At 47.9% G+C, this 17,241-nt stretch overlaps 1 protein-coding gene across 3 annotated transcripts in view; it reads left to right on the top strand.

Annotated features, from left to right (window-relative positions):
* Positions 1 to 15,916: 15,916 nt before the first annotated feature.
* GRM8 (glutamate metabotropic receptor 8) overlaps positions 15,917 to 17,241 on the top strand; it is a gene marked incomplete at both ends in the record, with an annotated part of 776,918 nt that continues 775,593 nt past the window's right edge. For all 3 annotated transcript variants that reach the window (XM_081244335.1, XM_081244336.1, XM_081244334.1), the window contains one exon: positions 15,917 to 16,426. In XM_081244335.1, the coding sequence (XP_081100461.1) occupies positions 15,917 to 16,426 (510 nt within the window). The remainder of the gene's footprint in view (positions 16,427 to 17,241) is intronic.

The following is a 17,241-nucleotide window of genomic DNA, read 5'->3' as shown; positions in this document are numbered from 1 at the left end:
AAACTTAAAAGCTTTTGCACAACAAAGCAAACCTTAAATAAGGCGAAAAGACAACCCTCAGAATGGGAGAAAATATTTGCAAATGAAGCAACTGACAAAGGATTAATCTCCAAAATCTACAAGCAGCTCATACAGCTCAATATCAGAAAAAGAAACAACCCAGTCCAAAAATGGGCAGAAGACCTAAATAGACATTTCTCCACAGAAGATATACAGACTGCCAACAAACACATGAAAGAATGCTCAACATCATTAATCATTAGAGAAATGCAAATGAAAACTACAATGAGGTATCACCTCACACCGGTTAGAATGGCCATCATCAAAAAATCTAGAAACAATAAATGCTGGAGAGGGTGTGGAGAAAAGGGAACCCACTCACACTGTTGGCGGGAATGTAAATTGATACAGCCACTATGGAGAACAGTATGGAGGTTCCTTAAAAAAACTAAAAATAGAACTACCATACGACCCAGAAATCCCACTACTGGGCATATACCCTGAGAAAACCATAACTCAAAATGAGTCATGTATTCAAAATGTTCATTGCAGCTCTATTTACAATAGTGAGGACATGGAAGCAACCTAAGTACTTGTCCATCAACAGATGAAAGGATAAAGTAGATGTGGCACATATATACAATGGAATATTATTCAGCCGTAAAAAGAAATGAAACTGAATTAATTGTAGTGAGGTGAATGGACCTAGAGTCTGTCATACAGAGTGAAGTAAGTCAGAAAGAGAAAAACAAATACCGTATGCTAACACATATATATGGAATCTAAAAAAAAAAATGGTTCTGAAGAACTTAGGGGCAGGACAGGAATAAAGACGCAGACGTAGAGAATGGACTTGAGGACATGGGGAGGAGGAAGGGTAAGCTGGGACAAAGTGAGAGAGTGGCGTGGACATATATACACTACCAAATGTAAAACAGATAGCTAGTGGGAAGCAGCTGCATAGCACAGGGAGATCAGCTCGGTGCTTTGTGACCACCTAGAGGCGTGGGATAGGGAGGGTGGGAGGGAGACGCAAGAGGGAGGAGATATGGGGATATATGTATATGTAGAACTGATTCACTTTGTTATACAGCAGAAACTAACACACCAGTGTAAAGCAATTATACTCCAATTAAGATGTTAAAAAAAGAGAGAGACAGGCATTACAAAAGCATTAAAAAAAAAATGAAAAGAGTGGAAAAGAGAGGAGGAGGAGCTTCTGTGACCACAGACACGGGCAGCATGGGCCTCCCCTCCCTGGACTCCTATTTCTAAGGTCTGCCTCCCTAGTCTTTGCAAGTAAGTTTTTATATATTTAAATGTGCCACCTGCTGATTGCCTGTGAGAATGATTTCCTGAAAGCAGTAGGTTTCACATTTTAGTGAATGGCATCAGAATCACCTGGAATGTTTGCAAAACATGCAGATCCCCAGGCCCCACAGGGGCAGCTGGCTTGATAACACATTCTTTCTTGGCTCTGTTGCCCACTCCACTAATGGGCTTTCCTTCACCTCTTAAATAACCTACCTGCCCTTAAATCCTTGTCTCAGGTTGTGCTTCTGGGGGAGCCCAACTGAAGCCAGCAGGATGCATGTACACTGTGCCTTAGATTCCCCTCTCAGGAAATCCCTCCCTGTGGCTCCTGCATGCAGGGGTGAGCTGACGGTGCAGGGAGGGGCGCACTGCTGTCATGACCCTCACTGGCCCCGTCTATCGGTCTCACACGTCTGATCTTGCTTCCAGGAGCCAGGGCTTTCACAAAGTGAGCAAAACCCACATGGTACACTCACCACCACTTGCAGATGGTCTAGTAAAAAAAAAAAAAAAAGTATTGTCTGAGTTTCCAGAAGAAACAAATTGAATTCCCACTTTGCCCTGTTAGCTTTGCTCCATGTGGGAGCTTCATGCCGTCAGTATGCCTCCTGGGTGAGTTGCCTGCAAAAGTTTGAATCTCAGTGATTACTCCAAAGCAGGAATTGTGGCATAAGTCTCCATGTGTGAAATACATGTCACAGCTTGAGTTACAGGGACCCCAAACATATGGCATTGTTTTTTGCATTATCTAACACACGGGCAGTTTTTCACGTGGAAATCATTGGAAATCCATGGAAAAATGAGATTATAGGCAAATCGTCTTTGAGGATTAACTGTCTGGAAATAGATTTGGTTTGCATAAATATTTGGGGGTGGGATGGATGATGAGGTCAGACACTTTACAAAGACACATTTCATATTGTGGTGGGGTAGCCCGAGGTGAGACCAGGCTGGTGACTCTGGTATCAGCTGCTGACACAGGCTGCAGTGGAGGGTGAGTGGAGCCGTGGGATCTGAGCCTGATGAGTCCGGGCTGGACTACCTAGTGTAACCATGTGAATGTTACTGGCAGGGACCAATGACTTGTGGAGACAGTCTCGCTTCCTGTGCCCTGACGTGGCTCTCAGTCTGGCTGGATTCTGACCTGTATATGAGCTTGTCACTTGCTCAGGGGCCACCAGATAAAGTCACTGGAAACAGTCTGGAATATGTAGAATGAATTTATTCCCTATTGACCAGATTCCATGTCAGATTGGGATGATGGCCCCATTCTGACTTTCAAAAGTTCAAGGTGATGTAAAACCGAACGTCAGAATTATACTTTCCCTGGGAGAGACCAGTTCTGCTCATCTCTCAGAGGGCTGCACCAGAAAAGGCCACGATGTACATGCAGGTAGCGATCAGTAGGGGAAGGAGAAGAGCAGGCTCATTAGGCGTTTCTCTCCTGAGCAGCTCACTCAGTCTTGTCGAGCCTCCAAAGCCACAACGGGCTGTGCTGTCCTCGTTCCTGAGATGGGCCCACCAGAGTGCCAGGGTGCTGCCCTCCATGCTCACCTGGGTGACAACACTCCTGGGGCCAGAGCTGGCCTCTAGCAGATGCTGAGGACTACGGTGCTGTCAGCAGCTCTGCGGGTACAGGGTACCTTTGGGTTTGCCCTCCCTGCCCTCTCTCCTTCATGTCCTTTTCCCCCCAAATGTATTTTTTTTTTAAGAAGAGACATATGTTTCCTTCTTCCCTTCCTCCTTTCTTTCTTTCAATATTTATTTATTTATTTTTGGCTGCATCGGGTCTTAGTTGTGGCACTTGGGCTCAGTGGCATGGGCTTAGTTGCCCCGCGGCGTATGGGACCTCTTTTCCCTGACCAGGGATCGAACCACCGGACTCGCCTGCATTGCGAGACGGATTCTTAACCACTGGACCACCAGGGAAGTCCCTCCCCCCAAATGTATTAAGGCACACATAGCAAAGGGTTTACAGAGGGACTTATTCACACACCTGCAGTACTCTGCTGAGCCAGATGGCGTCAGTCTGCAGTGTGTGGCAGGGATGGGTTGTCTACTACAGACACCAGGCTGCTCAGCTTACCTTCACACTTCTGGGGGAAGAGGGAGCCCTTCCAGTTCATAAGAAAGTTCCCCAAACTTCATGGGCAGGCATGTGACCCATGAGCCCTCCCAGCCCCATCTCTGTATCAATGAAGGCTTCTTCTCTGTTTGCACCTTCCCTGCCCCAGGCTGCACTGCCCCCTGGTCACTCCCTCAAGGCTGTGCTGTGCGTTCACAGTGAATTGAGGATCCCGGTATAGAAACATGGGGACAGGGGATCCAGCCTATTTTATCTCTCCAAACTCTCCATCCTCCCTCCAAGCGGTGGCGGCCATAAAATAATGATTCTACAATCGAATAGCTAGCTCCTCATGTGGTGATGAGAGAGGGAAGGGAAAGGAATGCGAAGAGATGGAAATGAAAGGAGAGGAGATCTCCTGGGCTGGAAACCTTAGATTTTTTTCTAAGTGACAAAGGGCGAGGGGTGGCTTTATGAAAGAGGAAACTTGGTACCCTAACACCAGCCTTGGGAAAAGCAACAGCCCCAGAGAGAAAGTGTGTATGGGGCTTGGAAGCCAGGCTGCTCTGATTTCTGGCTCTAGTGCTTTCTTGCTGTGTCTCTAAGCCTCGGTTTCCTTCTTCACCTGTAGAGTGGACTTAATAATTTTGATCACCTCAGAGTTGGTGTGAGAAGGAAAGAAGCCCACGCCAGATAAGCAATATACAGAATAACGCAAGGTACCTGTCATGATGCTTATGAAGTTCATGATGCTTAGGAAGTTGGAATTCATTGCAGAGATGCGACCGGGGGTAGAGGGCCTGCCTTGCACCGGGCCTGTCCTCCCCTCCTCCATCCTCCCCATCTCCTGCTGGCTGTCCCCCTCTCCCCCAGCATTCCCGCGCTGTCTGGGCGGTGGGGAGAGGCGGCACTCCCTCCCTGGCTCACCGGGCGGCCGAGGCAGGAGGTCAGGCCTGGGGCGCCGGCTGCAGTTGCGCGCCGCCGCCTCTAGATGGAACTTTCTCACCAACACAAGGTCGGGCGGGCCGCAGCTTCCCCGGCGCTGGGCGGCGAGGGGCTCCTTCTTTCCTTCGCCCCGGGCAGGTGCGGGGTGCCTGGGCAGTAACTCGTGGGGAGTGCCTCTGGACCGTGCCCGTCGAGTCCGGCGGGCTTCCATCGGCTGAGTTTCCCCTCGGGAACCCAGGAGCTGCGTGGCGCGGGTCCCCAGGATTTTCCCGCCCCGTATCTGCTTGAATCAAGCAGCTTGAGCTGCTTGAATCAGCTCAATAAGATGCCGGTCCCCGTGCCGGCCCGCGCCCCCTTCTGCGCAGGGCCCGCAGTGACCCGATCTTCCGTCCATGCTCGGGCTGCGGGGGTTCTGTAGACTGCGCCCCGAGAGCCGCGGGCTGGGGGCGGGGAGACGATCGCCCGGTGCCGCGGGGCAGGATAAATGGCCGAGCGGTAGCGCGGCGCGAGCAAACTTTGCAGGGGAAGCGCGCAGCTGAAGGCTTTACTCTGAGCATCCCCAACAAGAAAGCGTGGGGCGGGACACGTGCCGTCTACCGTGTATTCTTCACGGTGACCCTTTTCGTGACCTATTGCTCACGAAGGCGAGCCCCGGGCTCGTGGTCCCGACTACGTGCTCCGGGTGGCCTTCGTGCTGCGCTTCCCGCGCGTGTCCAGGGCTCGTCTGGCAGTCGGAGGCGCTCCTCTCCTTCACAGCCTTACTCCTACTTACAGCCGCCCGCACTTCTTCCTACCCTCCCCGCCCCACCCCCAGTCTTTGGGTCCTCCCTTTTTTTTTTGTCGGGGGCGGGGCGGATGCAGTGATTTTTAAAATCAGAACTATTGACATTTCTGGTCCCCGCATCGCTGAGGGCTGATGTAGCGCGGAGGGGAATCCGCCGCCGATCGAGTGTCCCTCTCCCTGCCCGCACCCGGGCGGAACCGAGACACCGAAATCCGAAATCCAAGGACTCCCGCCCCTCGGGGTTCCTCCTCCTGCTTCCCGAAGTGACTGGTTGGCGCGAAGCGATTGGCGATCCCGGGCGCGATCCCGGCCGCGGCTCCCCGCACCGCGCTGGGTGAATGGCCGCGGGCGGAGGATCTGGAGGCGCCGGGCGCAGGCCAATCGCGGCCGCCGGTGGGAGTATTTGTTATTCACATGGAAGAGACCTGGCGCCGGCTGGGCCAGCTCAGCCCCCTCAGCCCCGAGACCAGCCACAAGTGCGGCCGCGGTGCTCGCCTCGAGCGGCGGCGGCGGCGGCTGCGGCGCTGACATGGAGCTGCGGGCCCCCCGCGGGCTTCCTCACCGCGCCCTCTGTGGGGAGCAGGGTAAGGTTCGCCGAGCAGCGGAGACAGGAAAAGAGAAGAGCAAGTGCCGAACCACAGGCAAAAAAAAGCCCCCACCCCCGAACTCTCCCCAAAGGCTGTACTTGAGGAAAAAAGAGAATCCCCCCGTTTTGATTCCCCTTTCCGTTTTCTTCCCTAAAACCGTTCAGTGGACAGCCAGGTGCACCGTTCCTTCCCAGATCACTTTAGTGATTTGCTTTTCCTGGGCACAAGTAGATGGCCTTGCACACCCGGGGTCCGGGAGAGAACTGGTGGGCGGAGGTGACGGGAATGGGAGGCGAGGGAGAGTGGGCACCAGGGGGCGAGGGGCTGGCCGGGCATCGGAGCTTGATTGGGTGTCTGTTGATTTTACGTTGCAAAGAACAAGGCAGCCTCCCCTCTTATCTTCCCATGATTACATTCCCGTGAGGAGGTTCAGAAAAGAGGCAGGCTTAGCATGGAACTCCCAGGGCTTGGAGATGTGGTCCCCCAAAAGTTTAGTCGGCGAATGGGAGACTGAAGGGTGACGGGAAGGGGCAGGCGCACCTAGGGTGCTCGGATGGGGCGTGCGGCGGCGGGGTTGTAAAGCGCTCCTTCCGCGGATTCCTGCCCCGTGTGACCTCCTGGATCTGCCCTGGCGGAATCCGGACTTGCCCCGCCGAGATGACGAGGTACCTCCGTTCCGCGAATCTAACCGGAGGGATTTCCGAAGTTAGAGGCTTCCGGGATGAGTTGGGGTAACCCCCGCCTTCCGGAGCGTGGGGCTGGATGAATGTCTAAGCAGGATCTAGGGAAGATGGGGGTCGCGGGGGAAGCCGGGTGGTTTGGGGGTTCTCGAGACCCCACATCCCCACACAGCGTACGTGTGGTGTGCCTGAGCTTGCGTTCCCCGAGTTAGCCCGGCGAGGTTGGGCTTTCCGCGCCCCCCTTTTGCGGCTTTCAGGAAAACACTGGAGTTCCGTGTCCTGCTGGGGGTGGGAGGAGGAGTAATGGTCTCGGGGGTCTTGAGTTTAAACGACAAAGGCAATGCCCCCGACAGCGCCTCTGAAGCACCTGCGGCCAGCGTGGCCCCAGTTTGGCTGGGACCCGCACGGGGTGTGGGCGCTCGCGGCGGCCAGGTGCGGCGGGGGCGGAGGCGCTCCCTGCCCTGCAGCGCGCGGAGCCCGGATCACCGGGCGCGCCGGGGGACTGGGGCGGCGCCGGAATACCCCGGCGGCTCGGGAAAGGCAAGAGGAACCGGGTACTTCTAAGGCCCTGGCTCTACCCGGAGCCGGGGTTCAACAGACGAAGGAGCAGAGAAGAAAAAGGAAGATGCGGCAGGGAAGAGGGGAGCGGGGGCGGGGTGAGTGGCTGCGGGCTGAGATAGAGGCAGAGGCGGAGAACCCTCTGAGCCTCGCCGAGAGCGAGCCCAGGGGCTCTGCCAAGCAGCTCGGAGATCCTCTGAGGTTCGTACAGTTGGTGAAAATGTAACAGAGTCCCCCGCCCCCCAAAACCCCATCTGACACGCTTCCTTGGTGCACATGAAATGCGGAGGGGTGTGCGAGTCAGCCAACTGCACAAGACGGCGCCCCCGACGCTTCCCTGAAGAATTGTTTCCCCCGGGGCCCGGGATCAGAGGGTGTCTGCGCGCCCGGGAGGGCAGGGGTGAAAATAGACCCACCCGCCAGCTGCAGAAGCCCCAAACCCTCAGTCCCCGGAGCGAGTCCCGCCCGAGGAGGAAGTGCCCTATTTGCCATTTGGAGGTGATCCTTTCCCACAGACCTGACGGCGTGGGAGTCTCGCAAACATCCAAGAATACACTACCGTCTCGGCCACGACCGCGATTGAATACAAATCCTGCCAACATCAGAATTGGAAAACAGGGCTGGTGGTGGAGATATCGATAAGGAAAATCATAAATGGGAGAAATGCATTCCGATGATAGCTGGTATTTTGCTTGAAAGAAAAAATAAAAAGAGAAAAAAGAGCCACCAGCAGGTAGATCTTGGATAAACAGTTTATTGCACTTGACTATAATTTCCATTTTCCGTTATGAAATTGTTTGTCAGTAATTGCAGATGGCTACAGAAACCACTTTAGTGTACCTTGGTCCCTTGCTTGTGAATAATGTCCTCAAAGATCTCTGTCGGAGACAGAACCAGCTGTGTGGAGTTCATTGCCTGTTTCTTGAAAATATGTGGTTTGATAATTTTGAAAAGTCTTACCCATCAGGGAAGATGAAGTCAGATTTTTAAATGCAATTTTCCCATTTCAGAGTCAACTACAGGTTGTATCATACTTGAGATAAAGACAAAGAATTCTTGCTTTTAAATCGGATATGGGGAGAAATAGGTGAGGGGAGGCTCCCCAGGAGAGGATTTATCCAGAATAAAGAAAAAGATGCTGAGAACACAGCTCTGTACTGTTACTTAGGCTCCATTTGTTCTACTTGGTTTGTGCTAGCTAGTTCTGCCCTCCTGCTCCTTTTACAAATTATTACTACTTAATAATGCTAAAAACACCTAAATCCAAAAGGAATAGATAAAAGGAAGAGTTGAGCTCCAATGAGTGCAGGAGAAAGTTCGAGGTCTGGAGAGATGTGCTCTTTTCAAAGTTGGCTGGGCAGGTTGAAGCTGTTGCAGGGCTTGTTTAATTGGTATTTATGCAGCAAACAACCCGCAGACGTTCACTTTGGCAACATCTAGTGCCAATCATTGTGTAAGAGCGTTTCGCTGTCTTCAGGGCATGAGGCACAGAACACTGTATACATGTGCTCGTGGTAGCAATGCTTTTTTCCTTCCAAGTTCCTTTCTCACGGTCTTCCTCCTGTGGTTAGAATACTCAACAGAAAGAGGACTTTGCTTTAGTCCAGGGAATAGGGTTGCCCTGTCTCAGTGTCTTAAAACGACATGGTTGCATGGAGTTATCTCTTAGCTGGACCCACAACAAAGATCTGGCCATATCTCTATGCCTGTCAGATAGGCTGGCTTTTGAAGGTTCAGGAAACTGTTGCTGTTTTCTTGATAGAACCTGATTGGGCATCGCCAGACTCACTCATGTAGTTTGCTCAGGGGGGACGGTCACCCCATGTTTTGTGGGAGAAAAGGATATGAACGGAGAGCCAGCTGGATTATAATGTTTCCATCCCAAGGGGAGTCTTCTGTCTGCTAGAAATTTATATTTGAACTATCTTCCTCCCTTTCTTCCTTCCCCCTCCTTTCCTTCCTCCCTCCCTCACTTCCTTCCTTCCTTCCTCCTTCCTTCCCTCTCCCTCCCTCCCTCCTTCTTTCTTCCTTCCTTCCTCCCTCCCTCCTTCCTTCCTTCCTTCCTCCCTCCCTCCTTCCTTCCTTCCTTCCTCTCTCCCTCCCTCCCTTCTTTCCTTCCCTCAGAGAGTTCTTTGGTTTGATTTTTATTTCTACTTGGTACTTGGACAACTTGTGATGAACTCACCCACTGACTGAGGACCTTGAGCGTGATGCATTTTTCTCCCAGGACCTGCCTTCTGAGTGGTGGGCATTGCTGTGGGATGGATTTGAGAGGCTCCTGACTTATGATAACTCCCGGCTTTGGTTTGTTACAGTGCCAGTCTTAATCACTATTAGATTCATTTCTTTGGTAAAGAAATTATGGATCTCCTGGAAATGGTCTTATAAATGCAGATGTTCCAGTTGGGGGATGACAGTAATGCATCTTCGGGTTGTGACACCTGTTGATGAATTTACTCACTCCCTGGGGAGGGCCATGGTAACAGGAAACCAGGTCTTAAGGTTGTGACCTGTAGGACACATCAGCCCTGAGGGAGGGGGGAGATCCAGGTCTGGGGGAGGAGGGAGCCGGTGCGCAGAAGTGGGAAGATGTAGGAGAGGCTGAAGACGAGTGTGTGCAAATTATTGAGCACATACTTTTCCAGGCAAGGGTATCCCTGCAGATAAACATCTTCTGGCTGTTTACTGGCTAACTTTTCTAGTGGTAATGAGCCATAGTAGTAGAAGGTCTGCATCTTATCCTGCATACAACTTAGGAAGGCTTCCTATTGTCCTCTCCTCACTACAGAGGAATATCTTGTCACCACTTTCTTCAGAATAGCCCTTTGGGTGCTCCAAGTGTCCATGAACTTCAGCTTTCCAGCCGGACGTTGATTTTCATTGACTTTTCCTCTTGTGTCCTTCTGTCCAGTTTTCCCTTAATTTCCTATGATTTCTTGGACGCATGACCTGTTAAAGTCTGACCAGTCCTGTGTATGGTGGGAAAGTGGTTTTTTTAGGGTCTTCTAAGCACAGTACACCCGTAAAATATTTGAATTGTAGGACTGATTTTTTAAAAATAAATTTATTTGTTTTTGGCTGAGTTGGGTCTTCATTGCTGCACGCTGGCTTTCTCTAGTTGCGGCGAGCGGGGGCTACTCTTCATTGTGGTGCTCGGGCTTCTCATTGCGGTGGCTTCTCTTGTTGTAGAGCACGGGCTCTAGGTGCGTGGGCTTCAGCAGTTGTGGCACTTGGGCTCAGTAGTTGTGGCTCTCGGGCTCTAGAATGCAGGCTCCGTAGTTGTGGTGCATGGGCTGAGTTGCTCCACGGCATGTGGGATCTTCCCAGACCAGAGATTGAACCTGTGTCTCCTGCATTGGCAGGCTGACTCTTAACCACTGCACCACTAGGGAAGTCCCAGCGGGACTGATTGTTAAACAATAGTTTCCCTGTACATTCTTATAGCACTTGCCAGTTTATAAAGTACTTTGACATATATCATTTCATTTCGCAACCCTAGGAGGTGGCCAGAAATCATTCCTCAGGTTAGAAACAAAGAAACTGATCCCAGGTTAAGTGACTTGCCCAGTGCCATGGAGTGAGTACTGGGAGGTACTTCTCAGAACCTAGGATGCCACACTCACAGTCCACATCATCAAATCAGGGTCAGCTTGACATTCTTCATGGTCTGTTGCACCCAAGGGGCGTGGGGTAAGGGAAAGAACATAGCACAGTCCTGCATTTGAGTTCTGGCCCAAGATTTTAGACACATTCATATAATCTTTCTGTTTTTAGGTTCCTTATATCCCAAATGGGGGCTGTGATACCAACCTCATCGGTGTATTTTGTAATGCAAATGAGATAACGTGCTCCAGGCACGCTGTAGCATTCAGTAAATGTTTGTTTCAGCCCCTTTCCCTCTTCTTACATGATGCCTACTATAAAAGTGGCTTCTCATTACTTTAAATGTGGTCTTTTTATGCACTAGCTGTGTTATTGGAAAAAATGGTGCAAATTGAATTCTAAATCAAATTGCATTTTTTTGCCACTTTTTTAAAAAAAAAAATCCCAGATTGCATTTTAAATGCACAGGGGGATTTAGCTATTTAAAGGAAACCTGTGGTGAATTCTTTTGTAATGCAAATGATCACCTTCTAATTTATCTGTTTAGTAAATTGAGCTGCTCCTGTATCAGATTTTCTTAATATGGGGCCTGCTTGTAGAGAAGAGCTTTTACAACCCTCTCTCACCGGATGGGGAAAAGCGACTCAGCTTGCAAACAAAATCAGTTATTGTGTTCAGTTGGCAAAGCCTTGCTCTGGTGTTTTGAGCATAATCTCATATTCCCTTATCATTAAATAATAGAACCTCAGAACAGGAAGCTGGAAGACACCTTAGAGATTATATGGTCCACCTCACTCATTTCACAGATGAGGAAATGGAAGCCCACAGAGGTGAAGTGACATGCTCAGTGTCACCAGCCAGCAACTGTCAGACAAGGCTCCAATTCCAGGCCTCTGTTGCCAGGAGAGTCTCTGTCTAGCCCATCCTCATTCTATCCCCACCAAGATTCCAGGGCTGTGCACACCTGTGGTGGCATAGGAGGTGATAAACAAATACAATGCATTTTCTAAAACCACCCAAAAGAGCTGCAAACATGGGCTGTTTCAAGAGAAACTGCCGGATTTGCAATTTTGTGAATTGATGACAATATGCAGCTTAACCTATTTGTTAAAGAGCCGAATGGAATACAGCAGAGGGAGGCTTTTGGCCTTTTTCTGAGAAAACGATTACAATTCTTGGCTATTGCTATTCCTGTAAGGATTTTACCATACCGTGTCTTAAAAGCACTTGCCAAGTTGCTGGAGGAAGACCTGGGGACAGACCCAGATAGATCCCACATGGCTTGGTGGGTTTCTTCTCACTGGTGTCAGGCTGTCTGGGAAACCTGGTCTGAAGCAGAGGGGTTTGGACAAACTACATTTGATAGTCTCAGCTCGTTGAAACATTCAGAAATCACCCTGCCCTGGAAATGCCCCCAGATTGTCCTTCCTAGTTAGTTCATTATTTTTCTTAAAGAACTAACCCTCAAAGATACGCACATTTCTGAAAGATTTCAGTGGAGGGGCAGGGCCTTTCCCCTTGCTTGTGTTGTCCCAGTCAGTCTCTGCAGCTCTGGGGGCTTTCTCAAAGGGCAGGACCCATCTGGAGGTCCAGAGGACGTTGACCCTGGTGCCATTTACTAGCTGAGGGCTTTGGGCCATACTCAACCTCTTTGAGCCTTTTTTTCTCATTTACACAAGACGTAATGATTGGTGTTTGAAAATTCAGTGAGATACTCTGTTAGGTGCTTGAGACTTTGGTTCAGAGAAGGTACCTAGAAAGTAAAAAGAATCAGAATTCAGGGCCCTGGCCCTTGAGGAGCTGTCCATATTCCTGGCCTTTCAGGAAATAGCTAGAGCCTGTGAGGGAGCCACAGACTCATGTCCCAGCTGGGGGGGGGCCTGCTCCCCAGCAGACCCAGGCCCCAGAGGTGGGTAATGGAAGTGCTAATGATCTACAAGGTACCCATTTACCATGCACTTAGGACCAGCTGGGAGGGAATGAATGAACAGGAAGGGCTGCGGGCGAGCATTTAATGGTTAAGCCTCCTGGAAGCCCTCCGCCTGAGGGCTCAGAAATAGTGGAAGGTGACTTCTCCCCTCAGAGGTCGCTTTCAGGAGTGTGGACCTCATGCCTCCTTGAAGAAGTCCATCATCACAGGCAAGGTTTCTATCAAAGCCCAGAGGAAGGTCAGTTTGAGAGAAAAACTGATTTTAAATCAAGCACAGAACATGAAGTAGAGCTGTCTGGCTCGATAGCACAAAAAGGTCATTTTGTTAAAATTCATTGACGCCGACTAGGATGAGTTTAGATTAAAGCTCACAAGAATTGCCCAAGAGCAAGAGTAGGCCGTGCAAGATTATGCGATGCCACCTGATTTATGTCGTTTTCTACAAACTTTCAAATATATTTTTCCTTAGAATTTTAAAGGGAAACTAAGCCTTCCAGTCATCAAGAGTCTGATTTTTATGACAATGTATCAGATTTTGAAATAACTGCTGTATTTCAACATTTTGTAAGTAGCTCTGATTTTACTTTTAAAGTGACGAAAATTTTCAGTAACAATCTCACCAACTGGGCAAATATGGAAAAAGTTGCTCTGCTTTAGTGGAAAATGAGTTGCAGACTAGATTAGCAGCGATAGCTCCTGTTTACTGAGCACTTACCCTGTGCCAGCTACCACGCTTTCCATGTGTGCGATGTGGCAGGTTCTGGCACCCCTTTACAGGCAAGAAAACCGAGCTTCAGAGAGGTTATGTGCCTTTAATTCTGTGTTGCAAAGGAGGAAATTTAAGCAAAAATCCAAGTAAACTGCCCAGTAAATACCAACCAAAATGGCACCTCTTGTTTTCCATTTAAGTGCATTCATCCACTAAACAAAACTAACTCCTGTCTCTCTGTTATTTATTCCCCAATCTTTCCCTAACTTAAAGCTCTAAACAGACCTATGAGATGCTAAAGAGACTAAAAATTATTGCAGACATGAATACCTTTAAAAGAAACTCAATTTTACTACTTCCAGGGCTGTACAACAAGTGGAATTAGGTTAATGCCACGTGAGTAGCATAGGTAAAGATGATTTGTAATTAACAGATGGCCTGAGTTTATGGTCGTCTACAACTGAAAACCATTTATCCTCTGAAGTGTTTTAAGTACTTGGGAGGTGGCTTGAAGAACGGAATATCCCCTTCCTTTTCCCCTTCATCATTTCTCCTTCGAGAATCCATTCATTCTGTGCTCTGCCAGAAGGGATACGCTCAGGGTCAGCCCAGCCCTGAGGACTTGGTCACAAGCCCTGAATTAGTCATCAGAGTTAATGAGATTTTACTGTCTTCTAACTGGTCTTCCTCGTGAAACTGTAAAGCACAATCCTCCTTCTCTTAATGGGTGGCTGGTGTAATCCATGGTCCATCACTTAAATGGTTTCATACAGAAAGTCAAGTTAACTTTCTAAGTGTTTCCTTTTGTGGAATGCCTGAGGTCAGGCTGTTGCCAAATCACAGATTTTCTGAGGGAGAAGCAGCTGCTAAGAGAATCACGTGTGACGGAATATTAGTCAAGTCGTGAGAAAAGTCAGAAAAAGACGAAGTATTTTGAGGCCGAATATGGGAAATCCAGGGCTTAGCATGTGCCAGGAGGCAGGAAATGCTTGTCATAGGTAGATGAGAACTGTCCCAGCAGACTGGGCCATTGACTGTATTTCTGAGTGTGCTCCAGGTGTATACTCAAATCCCAGGCAGTGGGCTACAACAAGCCCCCTTTCCTCATCTAAAAGTGAAAAAAGTGCAGCTTTCTCTGAAGGCTTTTGGACATATGTTCAGTTGGCCTCTAGAGAGGCACCATCCTTTCCTTTGGGTCGGGGAGGAATGAAAATTTTATGAACTGGAAATTGAACAAGTGAATGGAAATCACAACCAGATGTTGGTTGGCTAGGGTAGAGGAGAGTTGTCCAAATTTCAGGTTTCAAACCCATATGTATAAATAGGTGAGAAATGAACAGTAGATTAACTATCCTACCAAAATACGTTGGTGCTGTTTATTCTCTTAACTGCATGTGCATTTCAAACATCAGATTCCCTTATGTGAAGTCAGTTCTTGTTTTCAGTTAAACCTCCACAAAAGTCCTTTGAAAGAATTTCATGGCATTCTTTAACAGTGAAGGTCCTAGAATAACATTTTCCTATAGATTTGCTTGTAGATGTTTTCACTCTAGGTTATTTCTAGTCTTGATGAAATAACTGTTTTCCCCACTGAGTCAGACAAAATTAAGAAGCTCTTCAATAGACCTCCAGCTCTGATTTGCTCTAGTGATTCTAGGATCAAGAAGTGTTTGCTTCAGAACTGTAAGCATACCCATTGCTTCCACTCCGACAAATTAATAGGAAACTCTGACAATGGTAATAGGAGTATTTTCACACATAACCTACCCTATGTGTTTAATTTTCAAGTCATTTTTTTGTTACCAGAGAACAATAAGATAATTTACACAAAATAGCTGACATTCTATGTTTAATCTTTTCACAAGCTCTAAAACTTATACATTTGGGGCTCCTTGGGTGGATTCCTTTCTCTTTTTCTTTTTTTGTGATTGAATAATCACTTTTTCCCATTGGGAAATCTGAGGCACCAAAAATTGTCATTAACAGATGACTGGCTTGTTGAATACATCACAGAAAATAGCCTTTCATTCTGATTCTGTGGACGAAATTTAAATGCTAAATTCAGACAGCTGTAAAAAGTAAAAACAGATTTGAAAAGAACTAATGCCATCAATCTCAGGATTTTTACCTTCACAGAAATTGGATTTATTGAAATGAAATGGTACATAAAAATGCTTTCTGATTTGGGAGAATCAACCTAGTTTCTGGTACGTTTCTGTTTCCCTTGCTCCAAAAGCGTCATCAATCTCTCTGTTTAGATGCAGTGCAGCCAGGTGTTCAGAATCATAAGGGGACAAAAAGTATTAGTTTCTTACTGAATAGGGAAAATTAAACAATAAAAAAGAGGTCGGTGCAAACAGGGCTTAAAATATGAAAAATGTAGACCCTTTGAACTGAACCCTTTCTTTTTTTCCTTCCGGCCTCCCAGGAATAATTCTGCTACACGGCTGACTTCAAGGATGTGAATTGGTGACCTCATCCCAACATCAGAACCTCAGCTGTTCCTCTAATTTTCGCATCATTCCAGGCAAGTTGACTTTATATGGAAATAAAATTGAACCTTGGGGTCTGATGGAAATTCACTGTGACATTCAAATCAAGAACACCTGCTGAAGCCCACAGAGCCTTTTCCCCATGGGCCCTGATGGTAGCCTCCAGAAGGTACAGCCTCAGGTGGTCCCCCTTCTTCTGTGGCAAGAATAAGCTTTGGGTCTTGGATTGCAACACCACCTGTGGAGAAAATGGTACTCGAGGGAAAGCGATCAGCCTCGTGTCCTTGTTTCTTTCTCCTGACCGCCAAGTTCTACTGGATCCTCACGATGATGCAAAGAACTCACAGCCAAGAGTATGCCCATTCCATACGAGTGGACGGGGACATCATTTTGGGAGGTCTCTTTCCTGTCCACGCAAAGGGAGAGAGAGGGGTGCCTTGTGGGGAGCTGAAGAAGGAAAAAGGGATCCACAGATTGGAGGCCATGCTTTATGCAATTGACCAGATTAATAAGGACCCTGATCTCCTCTCCAATATCACTCTGGGTGTCCGGATCCTCGACACCTGCTCCAGGGACACCTACGCTTTGGAGCAGTCACTAACGTTCGTGCAGGCTTTGATAGAGAAAGATGCTTCTGACGTGAAGTGTGCTAATGGAGATCCACCCATTTTCACCAAGCCCGACAAGATTTCTGGCGTCATAGGTGCTGCTGCGAGCTCCGTGTCCATCATGGTGGCTAACATTTTAAGACTTTTTAAGGTAAGTAAAGGCACTAGGCAATTCTGACCATTGTGGAAAGACAATAAATTGTCTTGACTCCAACTGCAGGTTTAAGAGGAAAGTGAATGTGGTGAAGATGCTCGTAGACCCTCTCAGGGCCACAGTTTCCTCACAGAGAGGGGTTTGTGTCTAGGTTTCTACAACTGTTGATTTAGTTCCATTTTTAAAAAGAATTAATTGGATTAATTGTGACTTTTTTTTCTGAACAAACAGAAAGGTGATAATTTCTGTGACATGTTGGGTCCTCAGTATCTTGGGATGTGCTGTTTATTGAGGCTTATTTTAAAGCAAAGCAAGTGTTTTTCGAGGGTCTGATGAACTCTTAGCTCATTTATCAGATCAAACACTTCTATGGTATTTGAGATTTAAGATAACTTACTTGGTGAAATTTCTTTAACGTAGGATGCTCTGTTATGATAAAAGTTCCTGTGTGGAGAAATAGTATTTATTACTAATGGGTAGATGGGAGTGACACTCTGGGCTAGAAGATGGCCATAAAGTTGTCAGGTTTGTTATAGCTACAATAGAGCAGAACCTCATTAATTCAGACTGCTCTGATGCAGACTTAGAATAATTATATGTAATTCTTATAGCAGGATAATTCGAGACTTTTTGGTTTAGGTTGGATGATCTATTACCTACAGATTACATTTTGAATAAAATTGGCAAAATAAAACAACACATGGAACAATATTTTGAAAGCATAAAGTCCCATAAACATAAAGTTATTGTAATTCATCTTTCATTAACTCTCTCATTTTATTTATTAACATCCATTATGTAGTCCTTTGTAA

The sequence above is a fragment of the Mesoplodon bidens genome (genome assembly GCF_964165515.1).
Source record: "Mesoplodon bidens genome assembly, chromosome: 9".
NCBI lineage: Eukaryota > Metazoa > Chordata > Mammalia > Artiodactyla > Ziphiidae > Mesoplodon > Mesoplodon bidens.
This window is presented reverse-complemented; position numbering and strand designations above follow the sequence as displayed.